This window comes from Chiroxiphia lanceolata, chromosome 7 (genome assembly GCF_009829145.1).
Source record: "Chiroxiphia lanceolata isolate bChiLan1 chromosome 7, bChiLan1.pri, whole genome shotgun sequence".
Lineage (NCBI taxonomy): Eukaryota > Metazoa > Chordata > Aves > Passeriformes > Pipridae > Chiroxiphia > Chiroxiphia lanceolata.
The window spans coordinates 18,009,486-18,026,504 of record NC_045643.1 but is presented as its reverse complement, the minus strand read 5'-3'; the positions used below and the strand labels follow the sequence as shown (position 1 = coordinate 18,026,504).

At 36.6% G+C, this 17,019-nt stretch overlaps 1 protein-coding gene across 1 annotated transcript in view; it reads right to left on the bottom strand.

Moving 5' to 3' along the window:
- Positions 1-1,962: 1,962 nt before the first annotated feature.
- SP3 (Sp3 transcription factor) overlaps positions 1,963-17,019 on the bottom strand; it is a 34,386-nt gene continuing 19,329 nt past the window's right edge. The window contains 4 exon segments of the mRNA XM_032692930.1: positions 1,963-3,735; positions 5,968-6,164; positions 12,811-12,893; positions 12,895-13,004. Coding sequence (XP_032548821.1) covers positions 3,419-3,735; positions 5,968-6,164; positions 12,811-12,893; positions 12,895-13,004 — 707 coding nt within the window. The 3' untranslated portion in view covers positions 1,963-3,418.

The following is a 17,019-nucleotide window of genomic DNA, read 5'->3' as shown; positions in this document are numbered from 1 at the left end:
TATATCTTCTTCAGACAAGTCCAAAAGAAGTGCTTTGTTGAGTCCTTTGCCAGAGGAAAATCTGCATCATCAAACCAGAAAATCCTGCTCCTCACAGTCTTTTAGTGACATGATACTCTTCTTAGTCAGATTGCCCATTGGCCTGGTAAGTAACTGATTAAAACCTCCTTCTCTGTAAGAATCAGTGGTCTGTTGTAACTTGCAAGGATCAACCATTAGTTCTTTCAGGAATGAGCCCAAGAATACTTAGATTATAGCAAGTGTATGTATGTACAGGCCTTGTACTTACTGAAAGTAAGTACCCTGACTATTGAAATTGATGCTCTCAAGTTCATGCTCTCTTGCAGAGCCAGTATTAGTCTTCTTAATTAGTGATTACACCAGACTGCAAGAGATACAAACCACCCAAGGATCTAAGGGCTACTATATCAAGAAATTATACAAGCAAGGAAGCCTGACATGAAAATGAAAATAAGTATGTAAAATGCTAGACTGTACTAATAAAAAGCAAGAAGCACACCAAGCAACCCTTGTCAGGAATCCATGAAGAACTGGAAAGCCTTCTACAGAATGCACAATTTTGTCTTAGTATTGCATGAGTGACTAGAGGACCAGGAAAGCATGCCATGAGGTAGCAAGAACCCTAGATACACCAAAGATCTTAGGCTTGTGAACCCTTTGCCCTGGAGGTGAGCAGAGGGTTTTCAAAAATCACTATCACAGTGATTTTCAAAAATCACTAAGGGCAGATAGCCCTTAGACTGCAGGCTTTCCATCGCTTTCCTACACATTTCCAGAGTTACTTTCTTCCAAAACATCTACCTTCTGACTTAACAACAAAATATCCTTTTAAAAACTGTGCTACCTAAACACTAATTAAAGTAACCATTTGATGTAGTGAGCATAAAAGCTCTGAGAAAAAAAGCAATCTCGTCTTCAGCAACAAGGCATTAAAACACCTTCATCCACAGATGGGACTTCAGTGAAAGTGTCATTCCATAAAACTTGTGAAAAGCAGTTTAAGAAAGTAGTCCTCTTCCTTCCCACTTAAAATAATGCACTAATATAGCTACTAATGGCTAGTAAGATGAGAAACAGAACATAAGTATTAGAAATATACTAACATGCTCTGTGAACTATAACAGCTTTTGGAAACCAAGCCCATTCACCTGCCTAAAGGAAGTGGATTCAGAGTATGTTAATATATTGACAACATCCATGGAACACTGAAGTCTGAGCAGAACTCTCTTCTCTCGCAAGCTGCTGCCCTTTGACTTCCCAACCAATTTCCCCCTTTTATTTTATTAAACAGAAGATTAAGCTGATGGTGAATTAACTTGCTTTTCTCTGTACCTGTCAATTCCTGTTGCTTTGGATCTCAAAAGATTTGCATTAATTTTTTTTTCCCCACTAAACTGCAAATTCGGAAAATCTTACCTACATGACTTTTCCCAGTTCTCACTTTTCTAGGCTGAACTCTACCTGGTTTATCCAAAATTATTCTGGTCTGTCCTCTGGCCATTTCATACTCCAAGACTTTAGACTGCACAAATAAAAGCTCTTCACTTTCATTAGAGCATCACATACAACCATCACTCTAATTAACTCACAGTTCCCATTTAGTCACAGTTCCTTATCACTACTCTCTGTATTATGGCATCTGCCAGAGGCCTTAGATGCGACCTCTAGGATAGGGCCTACGTGTCCTTCATGCCCTGCTCAGCATAAGGTCAAAATGTTACCACTACACCAACACAGCATATAGTACATTCACGTCCATGCACATATACATGGGGCTTTTTCTGGAGCAAGAAGGTGGTGTATTATCATCTCCACGCCCATAGGGAAAGGAAGGACCTTTTCTGCTTTCCACCACCTAGCGCAAAATAAAACACGTCAGGCTATCAAGATGTATTATGAAATGACACCTTGTTAGTTAACAAGAAGCACAGTAAACTCATGTCAAAAGAAAAAAAAATAGTGTTTTATTAACTACCACACTGTTATAATACACTTTAAACGTACAATAAGGTAGCCTTTAAATTTGAGGTGGTTTTAAGAATAACAAATGAATAGATTTCCAAATGTTTGTAAATAGGTGAACTGCAGTAATTATTGTTGTACATTTTTTGAAAATGGTATAGCACTTACAGACTGGCTATATAACTTCATTTTGTACATTTTCTATAATTGAAAATATAAACAGTAATTAAAAAATAAAAAGAAAATTCAGCATAATAAAAAACATATATGTTTATCAGTTAAATGTACTGGATACATACAATTTTTAAGGGAAGAAGCAAAAAAAGGAAAGATGGCTGATATTTAAATGCAGATTGACTAACCAAAAACTAAACAACAAACAAATAAAAACCTCATAAACCCCCTAGTTCACTATGACTATATCCATATGTTTGGGAGTACTGTCAATATGGAAGTGATTTTTCTGTTGTATTTGCATATGTTATATTTTACTGGTAATTTACAAGATGGCTTTTAAGGCCCTGGGAGACACATGTTTTTTTGGAAAAAGATTTGAAAAAAAAAAATCACTGCTGAGACGCAATACACCTTATTTTTGGTCCTCCAATGTTCAAAAGAAGGGATATACTTCACTATAACATTTGCCTTACCACCCAAATGCCTCAACCTATACATATTTATTTTTCTTAACATTTTAAGCTTTTTAAACATTGGTTATATTGCCCACCTTGGTTATTGAAAGAATATTAACAAGACATCATTTTGGCAAATTAAATCTTAAACATGGCTTTTCAATAGGATTTAAAAGGTGACTATCCCTAGAGTTCCATGTTAAAATGTAGTTTTCAAAATCTTACAAGAGTAATGCTTAAAATATTGTACATAGTTAACCTAATTAAAATAATTAGCTTCAAAATGACAAGTTGATGAGCTAAGTAAAGCCTACACTATGTAACATTTGCTTGGAAACTTGATTTGTCAGTTATGCATAATAAAAATTCCAGTCATCAAGAAAATTACAAAATTTCTTTTATCATAATGTGATTTCTTTTCACCCATCAACTTCTTTTATCTTACAATAGATAAATACCAACGTGTTCTCATTTTTTTTTACACTAAACCACACAGGATTGATGCATTTGGTTAGACTACCATTTCCATCGTTAAATTCTTTTTTTTTTTTTTTTAATATAACTTGGTAAAATTTCATCTCTTCTAGATTCCAAAAGTACCTACAAAACCCATGCAATTTTACCATTTTAATATACTATGGAATATCATACAAAGTAAGGCATTTCAGTGTCATGTATAACCAAGTTACTGTCAATCCAAAAATTTTTGCACATCAATAAAAAGATATCTAAGAACTTAGGAACAATATTCTTCTCACTACTGTATAAAAATAACCACAATTAATAGGTATCTTGTGTAATATTTACTCCATTGTCTCGTTTCCCGAAACTGTGACAAGCTGTAAAGGTATTTCAGTGTTGGTAAGAATATCCTGATTGCTGGTGCCAGATGTATTAACAGTTCCTATTCCTGAAACAGAACCTTGTTGAATATTTGCAAGGATAAGTGTTGTTCCTCCTGCAGTAATCAAAGTATCATCAGGTGTTGCTTCTACTGATGCCAGCACTGTACTGCTAGAGTGAATACCTTTTTTATTCTGATGTGTTTTAATGTGTTTGGCAAGGTGGTCACTTCTCATAAAGCGTTTTGAACATTCTGGACAGACAAATTTCTTCTCACCTGTCACAGAAGATAAGAAAAAAAAAGACATTCAAGAACATTAAAAATATCACACATACACAAAAAACTGGAACAACTTACTGCCTTTAAGAGTCAGAATTCTAACAACATCTATACTGAAGAAAGCGATCCAACCTGTGTTAAATTTCTACACACCCATACAAATCCTTTATAGGAACTGAATTATTTTTTTGTGTCTAACTGAGCTTGTGGAGATCTTTCAGGCATGTAAAGAATATTGCCATCTCATATTCTTAGGCTGCTAAGTTTCATTGCAATTATTACCAATAAATAACTTTTAGAAGGAGAACAAAATCTACGAAATGACGGACATGGAAGACTCTATCACCTCCAGCAGAATCACACTTCAGACTGACAAAGAAGATCATAGGGTAATTCAGGTTTGAAGGGACCCTTCAGGTTTGAAGGGTCTTTATTCCGATCACTTTCTAAGCAGTCACCTATGAGGTCAGATCTGGTTGCTGAGGAATTTATCCAGTTTTGTTGAAAACCTTTAAGGATGGAGAGTGCAGAAACTCTATGGGCATCCTCTTGCAGTGCCTGGCAATTCCTATTAGAAAAAGGTTTTGTCTATAGCTGGTCTCAGTCTTTCCTGTTTCAACATATATGTTGTCTCATCCTCCAATCAATGCACCACCAGGGAAAGTTTGTCTTTGTCTTAATGGTAGCCTTTGCAGATACTAGAAGGTGGCTACTAAGCTCCCCCCTGCCATTACTGTTCTCTTTGTCCATCTAATAAGCCAAGTTCCCACAGCCCCTCCTCATAAGACAAATGCTTCTGCTTCCTGATCATCTTGGTCACCCATTAGTGAATTCAGTAATGTCATAAACGTCCTTCTTATACTGGGTGTTGAACACTAGATGCCATATTCTAGATGCAGTCTAACCAGTGCTGAGAAGGGGATAATCACTTCCCTACAATTAGTGTCTTTGCTTCTGTTGATAAAGCCCTGGTCATCTTTGCTCCTGGCTCTTGCTCACGTTCCAGTTGCCTATCAAGACTCCCACATACTTTTCAGTAGAGCTGTTTCCCAACTCTTTGTGCTTAACCTGTGTTGCTGTAAGGGTTAATTTCACCCCAGGAGCAGTACTTTGTGATTATCCTCACTGAATTTCCTAAGGTTCCCCTTAGCCCATTCCTTCAGCCTCGATCCCTCTCAATACCAGCCTTGCTGTCAAAAGCACTGACTGGTCGCCCCAGTTTGGGCTCATCCACAAAGCTAAGAAGAGAGAACTCTGCTGACTCCTCAGGTCAGTGATAAAGATGTTAAAACAGGTCAAAGGATGGATCTCTGCATTTTTCTACTTTTTACTGATATGCAGGTACACCAGGAGCCATTAACCATATCCTCTGACCTGGATCATTCAACTCGCCTTTCTTTTTAAAGCCATATATCTGTTTGTCCATCCAGAAAAACTGTAACATCCCAAATTGGGTTAGAGCATCCAAGATGTCTAACAAAAGCATAGGAACAAAACAGAAAACATTTTCCATAGACATTGCAGAGACATTTTTCTAAGCAATGCAAATGCTGATAAGCACATAAATTATTCATCTGTGGTCATGGGTTTTTTCAAATACTATAATCTTAAAAGGCAAGCATCCTGTAGAATGCAGTTTGTAGGAAAACAGGTAAAACAGACAACAGATTTGAAACTAACTTCTCTGGAAAGGTGGAATATCTACAATTATTTCTTTTCTTTATATTAGTCAAAAGGAGAAATGTGAACCTGGAGTTCCTAAAGGGTGGTCTAACCATGAAACTAAAAGATGCAGAATGAACCACCATCACATGCTCTTCCTTGATTTTGTGAATGATATCTAATCTCCTGGCCATCTAGTCCTCTATTTTTATTTTTCTTTTTTAAAATAATGGAAAATTATTGAAGTTTTGAGCTGGAACAACAGTTCTAATCTGGTTCAAACAATGACATGCACTGCTGAACCTGAATCAAAGTATTCTGATTTAACTATATTAAGCATTAGCTTAAATGTCAGTTCTGAATCAAGAGGTAGCTGTTTTCTCCTCAGACCTACCAAAGATTTTAAAGTGTATTAACAGCAATGAACTACTAGCTGATTTTAGAAAAAAGTCACATTGCATTAAAATCAATCCATTTCAAAGATACGTTCTCCTCTTAAAAGTTATTTATCAAAGCCCTCTCGATAACATTCCTGCAGTAAAATACACCAGAACCAAAGACTGAAACCTGTGTGCGTTCTTCGGTGTCGCTGAAGCTCATCACTGCGAGTGAACCTTTTGCCACAGAACATCCAGTTACAAACAAATGGACGCTCTCCAGAATGCCAGCGGAGATGAGCTCTCAAATGTGAAGTTTTCCCATACACTTTGCCACATCCTGGTATGTGACAAATGTGTTGCTTCTTTTTTCCCAAGTTGGAGCCTCTGCATTAAAAAATAATAATAATAAAAAAAAAAATCATTCATTCTAATACCTTCCTCCTAAATACTGGTTATGTATATACACAGGGCTACACATACCACAACAGATCTGCAAACCAACATGACCAGCTTTCTGTTTTTGTTTCAAATACAGTCCAAGTCCAGTACACTCCAGAAGAAGCTGGAAATAAATCCTATAATGCTATCCCAACTCTGCAATAAACTATAAATTCAATTTCAACTATGTGTAAAATTTACGTGATAGAAGTGTAATCTTTAGGAAGCATACATGGGTATGAAGTTGGAAATACAGTCATTACAGCAGTTCATACCATTTTGATGCCCATATTTTAAATTTCTCCCAGTTTCAGTTTTTACCATACCAAAGATAGTTTTGGCAAGGAAAACACAAATTACTGCAACTGCCAAATGGACACTGGAGATTTTGGCAACTGGGAAGAGAACAGATGGGACTTTTGGCATCTTGGGGAAACCTGAGAAGCAGTTTGGGGTTTGAAGACAAGCATAGTAATCTGAGTATTTTCACTAAAAGGGGTGGAAGCTAATCTTGCTGACATTTAAATTAATTCTTTCACATTTCAGGAAAAAGAAAATAAAAATCCATCACAATGAACACAGAATTCACAGATACTATAACTCAAACTAGTCAGCTTGACGATTATTTTAAGATGCTGCCTCACTGAAATGGCAGGTGATTGATTCAGGGGGAGCACCTGACACAAAAGTCTAATTTTTTTTTAATAAAATCACGAGAGATAAGAGCTTCTGAAGACCTAGAGAAAGAGATCAGTCTAGCCAGTGCAGGGCATCATGATTGATTTTAGTCAATTTAAGTGTTTGCTACTGCTGTAAGAAGCACTTCAGGGAATAGGTCTGGCTGACAACGCAGCTATATGAATGGTAAATGCTGGTACAAGGGAGGAGATTGGAAAATGCAGCCAAGCATCAGGCCACCTTATTCATCAGCAACGTTAACTCAGAACATCTTAAGTGGATTCTGAAATCACAGTCTTGGGTGCTCCATCCTCCATGACTGATTATACAATTTTCAGTTGCCTCCCCAGGTCAATTTTTTTCCCTTAAATTGTGTGCTAAGCTTCTGTTTAACTGTCCAGTGGCTGAAGGATTTGCCAAGTAACTGTTAAACCTAGATTCTCATCCCTGCATTCAGAACAATTCTGGTTTACATCTAATGAGGGTTCAGGGTAAAGTGCATACACACTTCAAGGACCTAGCAAGTATTTCCAGACATGAACAGAAACTAAGGGAATTCCAACCTAAGCGCTTATGTACCTAAAACATTCCAGATAGCCCAGAACAGTAAGGAGATAAAATCTCATCAAGTCCTACAAAATGTTTTTAAGACTTCTCAATATAGAGCAATCTTCATAGTACTTCATTAGTAATTTTGTTTCAGAAGAAAAAAATATCACCTTTACCTACTAATTATTTGTCATGACAATATATGTTTTGACTTCAGAAAAAATTCAAATGCAGTAGAAGCAGAATCCCAAAAGCTTTTGACTCTGCTGTTGTCACAGAAGAATCACATGAGCCTATGGACACAGTGACAGAAGAGATTCTGCTTATCTATCTAATTTGTTGGGTTTATGGCTACCACTCAATCCTCAGCCTCAAAGGAAGTTCATCTGCCTATTTTATCCAGCTTCTTTATAAATTTCATGCAAAAATTCTCTGACACCTGACCTGACATCTCAAGCTCTTCCCTCATTATTAGTTTTGGCAATAATATTTTTCGCCTTGATTTACCTTTTTCAAATGTCCTGAAAAATCACCACTTCTTTTGGGTAGGACAAATATTGCCTTTTTTACATCTCCTACCTCAGCTGAAACATCCATTTTTGGTAACCTTTGCTAAATCTAAACTGTCAGCTTTACACTCCTCTATGGGCCTTCCCTCAAACCAAGATTAAAAAGCAAAATTAACTGTAACATCAGGCATTATATGCCACCTACACAAAAGCTCAATACTCACAAGTTTTGAACATTCAGTCAATCTCAAAGGCATTTAGCAAAATGTCTTTAGATTGCTCCTCTTCTTTTCTAGTTTCTCAGCCCCTAAAGATGGCTAGGCTACCACACAAAACTCACTGTACCTGTAACAGTTCCAGGGGCATTCATCTATGGGCCCAAAGCACCCAGCTTCCCAGACTCCAAGGACAAAATTTTCTGCATTCCTCCATTTGCCTCACTGTAACCAGTTCCACTGTTCTCAGGATCTACATTCACCTTTATCTAATGACTCAGTTCTAGACAGCTCTTCTTCAGGTCCTCTTGTTCAGTGGCTAAATGCATTTGGCAATTGCAGTGCAAGGCAAAGGAACAGCCAGGGAACTCTTCTCCATTATGCAGTCTTGGTAACTGAAAGAATTCTCCACAGGATCCCACTATTCTGTGTTTTTTAGTTGCCTGTCCAACTCCATGTAACCCCTAAGAAGTGCTCAGCCTGTACTTAGTAAAACAGAATATATTCCTGCATTTGAGAATGTATTTCTGTATACAGAATAACTCTTGTATTTGGTATTTCATCCTCACACCATCTCCAAATATACCATAGTCTTCCTTTCCATAGTAATCAGTACAAATATTTTGTAACTTGGCATGATACAGAATACAAACTAAATGAAATCACATCAAAATTCCCAATCATTTGAAGTTTCTTCATTGCACCTTTAGTCTAGACTGAAGGAAACCAAGGTTCAACTCATGATCAGCTTACTGTGCATAGGTGGTGTAGAATATGTAATTTTAAGTACCTCACCTAATTGGTGACAGAATTCCTTAGCAGATTCCAAAGTTCAAAGTGATGGGAAAGTTAGGGATCCCCAGAATGAAATCTGCATAACTGCTGTGAATTACTAACTAAGTGTATTTATTCTACACAGCTTCATATAGCCATCTGCATGTTTGCTTCATGTGTGCTCTAAACTGACAGGATAGGAGCCAAATTCTGTCTGGACACCTCACAGCTGTGACAGCCTGGCACTATGCCCTAACACATCATGCTACGAGGCCTTTCTTGTTGCACTGGCCAATAACCATCATCACTGAGTAAAAGGATGTGACTCAGGTCTACTCCTTGACTGGAGTCTTAAAATCAATTAATATTTAAGTATTTTCATAATACATTTTAGCTTTATAGAGACTGAAAACCAAGTTTCTCAGTAACCAGACAGACTGCAACAATTTCAGCAGGAAACACCTTCATTCACTGAGAAACTAGACTATGTTCAGCAGTATTTCCAGGAAGAACATCAAGTATTTCAAAGGTAAAACATACACTTTTTAGTTATTTTAAAAGTGTGTATTTTAGAGTTACATACCTGAAAGCATACTCAGAAGCACTGTTCCTCTATACATCCAGACAGGAGTAGTTACATCTGAATGTAATTCCAGATGTAAATTGAGAGGAGGGTGAAATCTCTAGATGTAACTGAAAGGAGGCTGCACTTGCTACCCAAGTTGAGACACCCTAACTAAAAGCCTTATACAGCCTGTTTGAAATCAGAGTCATCCTTTGAGGTATGTCTCTCTCTCTCTGCTCACTTGCTTATTCCCCAATTACTACATAAGCTTGAGGTTATATAGTGGTGATTTACATACCATACTCTTCCTTTCCTACCTTCCCTCCTGCCAAGTAAGGTAAAGATAATAGGCTTCCCATTTCAAAGAACTGGTACAAATCTGAAGACTGCAATGTAGTCCCAATTCTTGTATCAAGAGTCAAAAAAAACCCCAAAAGGCCAACAACAAAACCCAGAAAGAACCTCTCAACTCCCCTTTGCATCCAGAAAATACAAAATGCAAGAAATACAAAAACTAAGGCTATACAATAGATGAAATGATGATGAAGTCTGCATGTGAAGCCATGTACTACCTTCTCCTACTCCATTTAGTGCATAGGAGCAATAATATTAATTGAGTGAAACACTATTTTTTCATACCAATTTAATGTGCTTTTCTTGTCTTACTAGTAACATATTAAGTACTATGTTAATACAGAATTATTCATTTCTCCAGTTTTTTTTTTCCTTGCCGTGGGTACTGACAATACTCACTCACAGTGTCTAAGCAATTCACAAACATTAATGGATTTATCATCTTGTAACACTCCTGTGTAGTGAACTTGAACTAGTACAATCACTTTGTACATCCAGATAAGAGGTAGAAAGAGATTAAGGCCAAAATTGTCAAACACCCACCAGCTTGAGGTGTCAAGTTCAATATAGCAGAAGCATATTTTCTTAGAGTACTGTAGATGTTCACAATTCAGCTCAATCGACTTCTTTACAGGAATGAATTCAGTACTTCTGCAGTGGACAAGGTGGGGTGGATAGACAAACACCTCCAAAACTTCAGAGCCCTGTTGCTGCAGTCCCGTATCTCATTCCCTAAACGCCTCCCAATTTCTGCAATAAGTGAAGCAGGTGACAATCATTACACAGCCCTGATTCACTCACTCCCTGTGCATCATCCATCCCATCCACTGAATGGCACTGGGATCATATGAAAAAAAAAGTATGCAGTCATGTAAGTAGAAACTAAGTGATAATGTATATGCACAAGGGATTAAAGTTGCCCAGGATATCTTAACGTCAGCATTCGCTCAATTTTCAATTTGTATCTTTAACAACATTTTAGAATTGTGAATGCTATTGGAATAAATTTACAAAACAAATGTCCTATTATCTGAAACTCTGCAAGTCACCGGCAGAGTTGAAAGACAAATCAAAACTCAGCATTACAGCACTAAACAAGTTAACTGTAGCAGCTACAGAACATGATCAGCGCTCAAAAATTCCTCCAAGTGGGCTTACTCCTTTTTCCTAGACTCTAAAGGAATTCTAAAGTTGCTCTAGCAACTGTAAGCATTTTCACTCTTTTTCTGTTTCCCTACCAGGGTCTCCTTCATTCTATTCCAGTTCTAATTCCTCTCACATCCTGACTCCTTGTCCTACTTTTCCTAGTTGCTTTGTACATTTGATGTGCCCAGGCCCCTCCTTTACAGTGGATTTCAGATTCTCATCTAACTAAACTTATCCTAGTTGTTATCTCTCATCTGAGTTTTGCACATCTGAGTTTCAAATCAGACCACACCCTTCTCCAGACTTCATCAAAACCATCTCTCAAAAAGATTCCCTCTTGGGCTTCAACTTTTTTGTGTTACAGCAACTCCACTTAGGAGGAAGAGGATTTTGCAGTACAGATTTCTAAATTAAAGCCACTGTAGTTTGGAATAGGGCATGAGGAAGATGAAGCATGTGAAATCTCTCCTAGGAGTACAGGCAGTGCAAATCACATTTTCAGAGTTTTTTCCCTAATTAAAACAAATCTCAACCCAGGGTGTACTTCTGGCAGATCTTCATGGCAGAGCCAAAGTTCACCAAGAACTTAGAAATGTCTGTGCCATGTTGCAGTGAAGTACCCACAGAAATTTAACAAGAGGACACTGATGGACAAAGATGCTGTATAACCCACAAATATTTTCACTAGCTTAATTTGTGATGTAAATGTATCTAAGTGTTTCTGTCTTAAACACTTAAAACTTACTTGGCATGGCTGCCTAAGATATTACCTCTCTGTGCTTGCAAGGAAGATATCTAGGATATTCAGCAAGAACTCACAAGAGACTGGACAATAGACATAATTCAGCCAGTACTATTAGAACTCTTAGTGCCACTGGACATGGACAGGTTCTTTAAAGAGATTTTAGTAATTTGCACTACAGTTCCCAAATAAATAAAGACTTCTATTTTAGAAAAGAAACTATTATCAAAATGTAAAAATTTTAGTGTATTGGAAAGAAGTCCCTGCACAATTCTGCCAAGAACAAACACACCTAAATATTTTCACTTGCAAAAGGCAGCTTATTATCCCCACTTCCCCTCTTATATCCATAATTGAGATGTTTAAAATGAAGTGTTTTGGAGTAGAATAAAATCTTTATAATAAAAAAACCTTGAATAATACTTTAATGAGATGCACAATAAAACATGGCTTCCAATGCAACTCTGAAGTTTTATGAGTTGGAACTTAGTACCTCTTTGTTAGTTAAATCTCCACTAACTTTGATTTAAAGGAAACAGACAATTCAAAATTCAGTATTTAGAGTTATTATACAAACTTTGTTTTTCCTAGGCAACCAGTGACTAAGAAAACTAGGATAACTGTATTTTTGTAACACTCTAAAGCAATCAAACTGTGGAAAAAATGCTCAATCACTGAGGAAATGCAGGAACACAGGATTTAATCAAGTCCTTGACATATGATAGGAAGCCAATCACAGATGTGCATATTCCAAAATATTTCATATTCCAAATTTTCATATTATTTAGGGCAATGTTCTATCTCCCTCAGTTTTACTAGGTGACATCCAACTCCAGACTTTTTCAACTAATCTCAGTGGAGTAACTCAGAAAGAATGGAATAATCTGCCTGTCCATCTGCAAGCCCATAAATAAAAGTGGTAGTCCTTTATTGCATAAGCTCTTTTGCATAAGCCTTTAGTTTCCTCTCACTGCAGACAACTGCTTTTAACAAAGGCTCCTTTTTTTCCTCACCCTTTGTTTGTTTTTCATCATTATATGCATTATAGGACATTACATACCTTCCACCACCTTCTTTGCAGTTGGGACATGTGCATGCTACTCGTCGCAGTCTTTTTCCCTCTTGATGTGGTTGGTCCCCTTCCCTCATCTACAACCTGTACTCTCAAATGTGTTAGATCATTGGTATTCAGTGTAGAATCACCACTGAGCTGCCACTCTTCTGGATCAGGATCCTCTTCTTTAATCCTAATATCTGAGGAAAAGAACAAACACAGATCCATAAGTAGCCCATTAGAGAGAAGGAAACCATAATGATCAAATCTTTTTGCTCTTAGAGCATTGTGTCAGTCAGAAGTCAATGTCCTTTAGTGCATACTGACATTGCTTCTGTGCCCTTGTAACCTGTAACGTATTTAAAAAGTTTATCTTACTGCACATTTCAAAGTTAAAGGCAAGCTATAACGAAGTATTAAAGTTTAAGTCTGACTGTTCTTGGTGAGGAACGCTGCCACCAGAATATTGCTTGCTTGAAACTTGGGAAAAACTGAGGAACAAGAGGTTGGACAGAGGTTGAAAAAATGTAAACACATGTTTCACATGATCCCGAGTAGCCATTTCTCTTTCCACAGAATTTCTCAATTAGTGCCACATGCAGTAGAAGAAACAGCCTTTCTCAATGGTCTTCAGAAGTTTTTCAGTATGCACAGTGATATATAAAGTAAATGAGAAATCAACCTAATAAAAGGCTTTGGTCTGAGAAAGACTGAGATACCTAAGGAAAACAAATTTATGTCTCTGTTCCATTTTCCCTTCTCACCTGAAATTTATGTCTTTTCCACAATATACAGAGAAGAAAACATTTAGGGAACAATGTTATTCAGCATTAGACAGAGGTAAGCAGCTCACAAACCACTTCAACATTTTGATGTGCCAGTAGTCAAAATAGGTCTTAGCAGTTTCATGGATGCATAAAGCTCCTAGTTATTCCTCACAGGATGGACATTTTGCAAGTATGTGTACCCTCTCCCCTACAGAGCATTCATTCAAACTAATCCAAGAACTAATTACAGCATCAAAACAACAATTATTTTAACAAATTACATTTTAATAGGAACACTTTTCCCCTCAAAACACTATTCTGTATTCCCAATGAGCTTAAAGTCTGGATTCTAAAAAGACAGTTTAGATATATAATTTTTAGAAAGCTGAACCCCAACCCCTTGTTCAGTTGAGTAACTTACTTTGTATTTTTTTCTATGAAAATGATTAGCCACTAGCACAAACTAATAAGCAAACCACCATAATTTTTGTAGGTTTTTTTTTTCTTTAACTTTTTGTTGAAGTTTTCAAACTAAAGGCTGTGTTATCTCTCTGGACATGTTCAAGAAACTACTGTCTCTAGCGAAAAACTCAATTGTCATGTAGATTTTTATCCTTAAGCACTGAAATTTTAACTGAGCATTGTGGCCACTCTTAAGTTCTTTCTGGGAGTCAGTGCATCAGCTATCATCTGTGTAATGAAGATCATACTACACAGATTACATTACAAAATATGAGAAAAAATGAGCTGGGTCATATCATAAGAGCCTCTTGTCCCGTAGAGATTAAGAAAGAAAACCAATGATAAAATACATAAAGAGTAATAGTTATGTGGTCTACCTTCAAATCATCTCCAAGCATTCATCTGTTTAGAGACAAAGGATTTGTCTCTAAAATTTGTCACAAAAATTTGCTTGATGCTAGTAAGGTCTCAGCCCAGTCATTCCCAACACCAGTTTGCCTTCTTTTGCCACATATATAACCATTTGCAGGACTGTGCTGTTCACCACTAATCTAACTATGGTACAGTAACTCTCTAGGAAACCACTATACTGGGAAGAGAATTCCAGGTCAGAAACAGAGAAGTCTAGAATATTTATCTGGTTTGGCTGCAAAAGTCAATGCCAAAACTAAGCTTGCATGAATATGATAGGCTCTGACTGTGGGAATCCAGGAGCTAGCACACTCAGTTTTGCCTGACTCTTTTACACATGTGGCACTACTGTGGTAAGCTTGTTCAAAGTCACCTGCACACTAAGCTTCACTGTTACCATAACAAGTTCACAATTGCAGACAGGCATCATAACAAATCTTTCACCTGAAGACACAGAAAACCTGTGGTGACTTCTGGTCTTCTGCATAAGCCACCAAACTATCTTTCCTACCAAATTAAGTAATTTTCTGAGACTCATCTATGAAGTAATTTTATTATCTCTAACAATTTGTATATATAGAATTAATTTTACATAAGCAATATTAAGCAGTATACATCAAAAAGTTATAGAATTATCTTTCAAATGGATACTATCAAGTATATTAATACATTCACTTAGAGTAACTTTAGAAAAAAACAAAAGCCTGCTTCACTCTTATGCAAAAGGGCACATAATAGGAATTCAAATACAGCAAAGCAGCAAGGCTGCCAGCACAGCCCAATGCAAGTCTCCAAGCAGTTCTTTTAGACTGGATACATTACACACCCATACTCAAAATTCTTTTATCAATCAAAGGTTCCACAAAGCATATACTGTATAAATTGGTTTTATTTAAAATAAGAATTAAAGTACTGTTAATAAAATAACACACTGTATTAAGAAGTAATTTCAGTATGATCTCACTAACATTAGACATTGGACATTTAGTGTGTTTGCAAAGTCAGTAGCTGAGTCCACTTAACACTGCATATATATAATTTGAAAGAGGTATGTCCTAGCAAAGATGAATGGATCAAATTAGGGTATGGATCTGTGCTCCCAAGACCCAACTCCACTACTGAAGTCAAACATACCATATAAGATATGATTTCTTCTATTATACTGACCTTCCAAAGTCACACTCCAGTAACAGAGATACACCTAAAATAGAAGCATGCCCAGAAAGTCTATTACTGCATGCTAGTATCCATGACTTTACACCTTCTTCTATGCAGTGTTTGTTTCATTTCACAACTTCATCATGAGTTCCTTTTATCAGTATGTCTCTATTCCCAGTCTCTCCCAATCACCACCCATTATTGCAGCAGCACAAAGACTCATGATAGCTTTATAATGGTAGAGGCATAATTAAGACATTTATTTGGGACCAAAAAAAAAAGAGGGTCAGACAAAGCACTCCTAACAGTTGAGGAACTGGAGAAAATAACAATTTACATAGGCATACAATACTTAATACTATTATTTAAAAATGCAAAACTGAAATGAAGGCTAAGTAGCACTGTGTTTGTAATTTTGTGCTGTGTTTACTGGTTATCTTGGTAAGACAGAAAGTCTAGCTATTGCTTTAGTTAATCCTCAGAAGGACTATCTTCTACTCCAGGCACACAGAAAGTACAACGTAAACTACCAGTATACAAACAGGACTTCTTAATACTTAATTATGTAGATTATACTTTAAATAAAAAACAATTAAAGAAACATCAATAGATTAGTGTTTATCTAGCCTCTCCAGGATATAGTATAGCAGAGAGTGGATTGCATCAAAACTCATAGTGAATGTGCCTTAATTGCCTTAAATGAGGTACTTGGAACTGATGCGTCTGTTGCCCTCCAAGTAGATTTTATATTATTGCAAGAGATAAAGTAAAATTCTGTGACTAATTTTGGAGGGAGGAGGGCATGCCACTCATGAAGGTGTTTGAAAGGGCAAACCATGGAGAAGAGTAAAAGATTAAGTCTTCTCCAATGCAATGGAATTTGAGATTATGCAAATTCATGTAGATACCAAAGACTGCATTTCTCTCTTCGTGTTCTTCTAGATGTGTTCTGTTCTAATTCAGCCTCAACTGACAGGTTTTACACATATTCTGCAAAAAATGGAACTAAAAGAATTACATAATCCCTAAAGTCATGACAAGCTGACACAAACACTAGTAAATTTGAGGCAACTTTTTGTCTTCTCCCAATTAGACATAGGTTAAATGAAGGTTACATTTTCTTTACTATTTTATTTCCATGCCTTCAAATTTCTATATGTTATTACTTCTTAATTAAATTCAAGACTTAGTATTAGATAAGTATGAAGATGAAATTTAGACAAAGATACTGTTTTAAACTGCCAACAGATTCTGAAACCCATATATTCTGTTCAAATTCTTCTTCCTATTTAGCATTCTAGATTTGTTTTAGGTTTTACTTTTCTCTAACAGATGGAAATTGGGATCTTGGTGTACAATTTTGTTCCAAAGGTAGCCTTTTTATTCAGCTAAGCTTTACAAGTTCCTGATCGGAAAG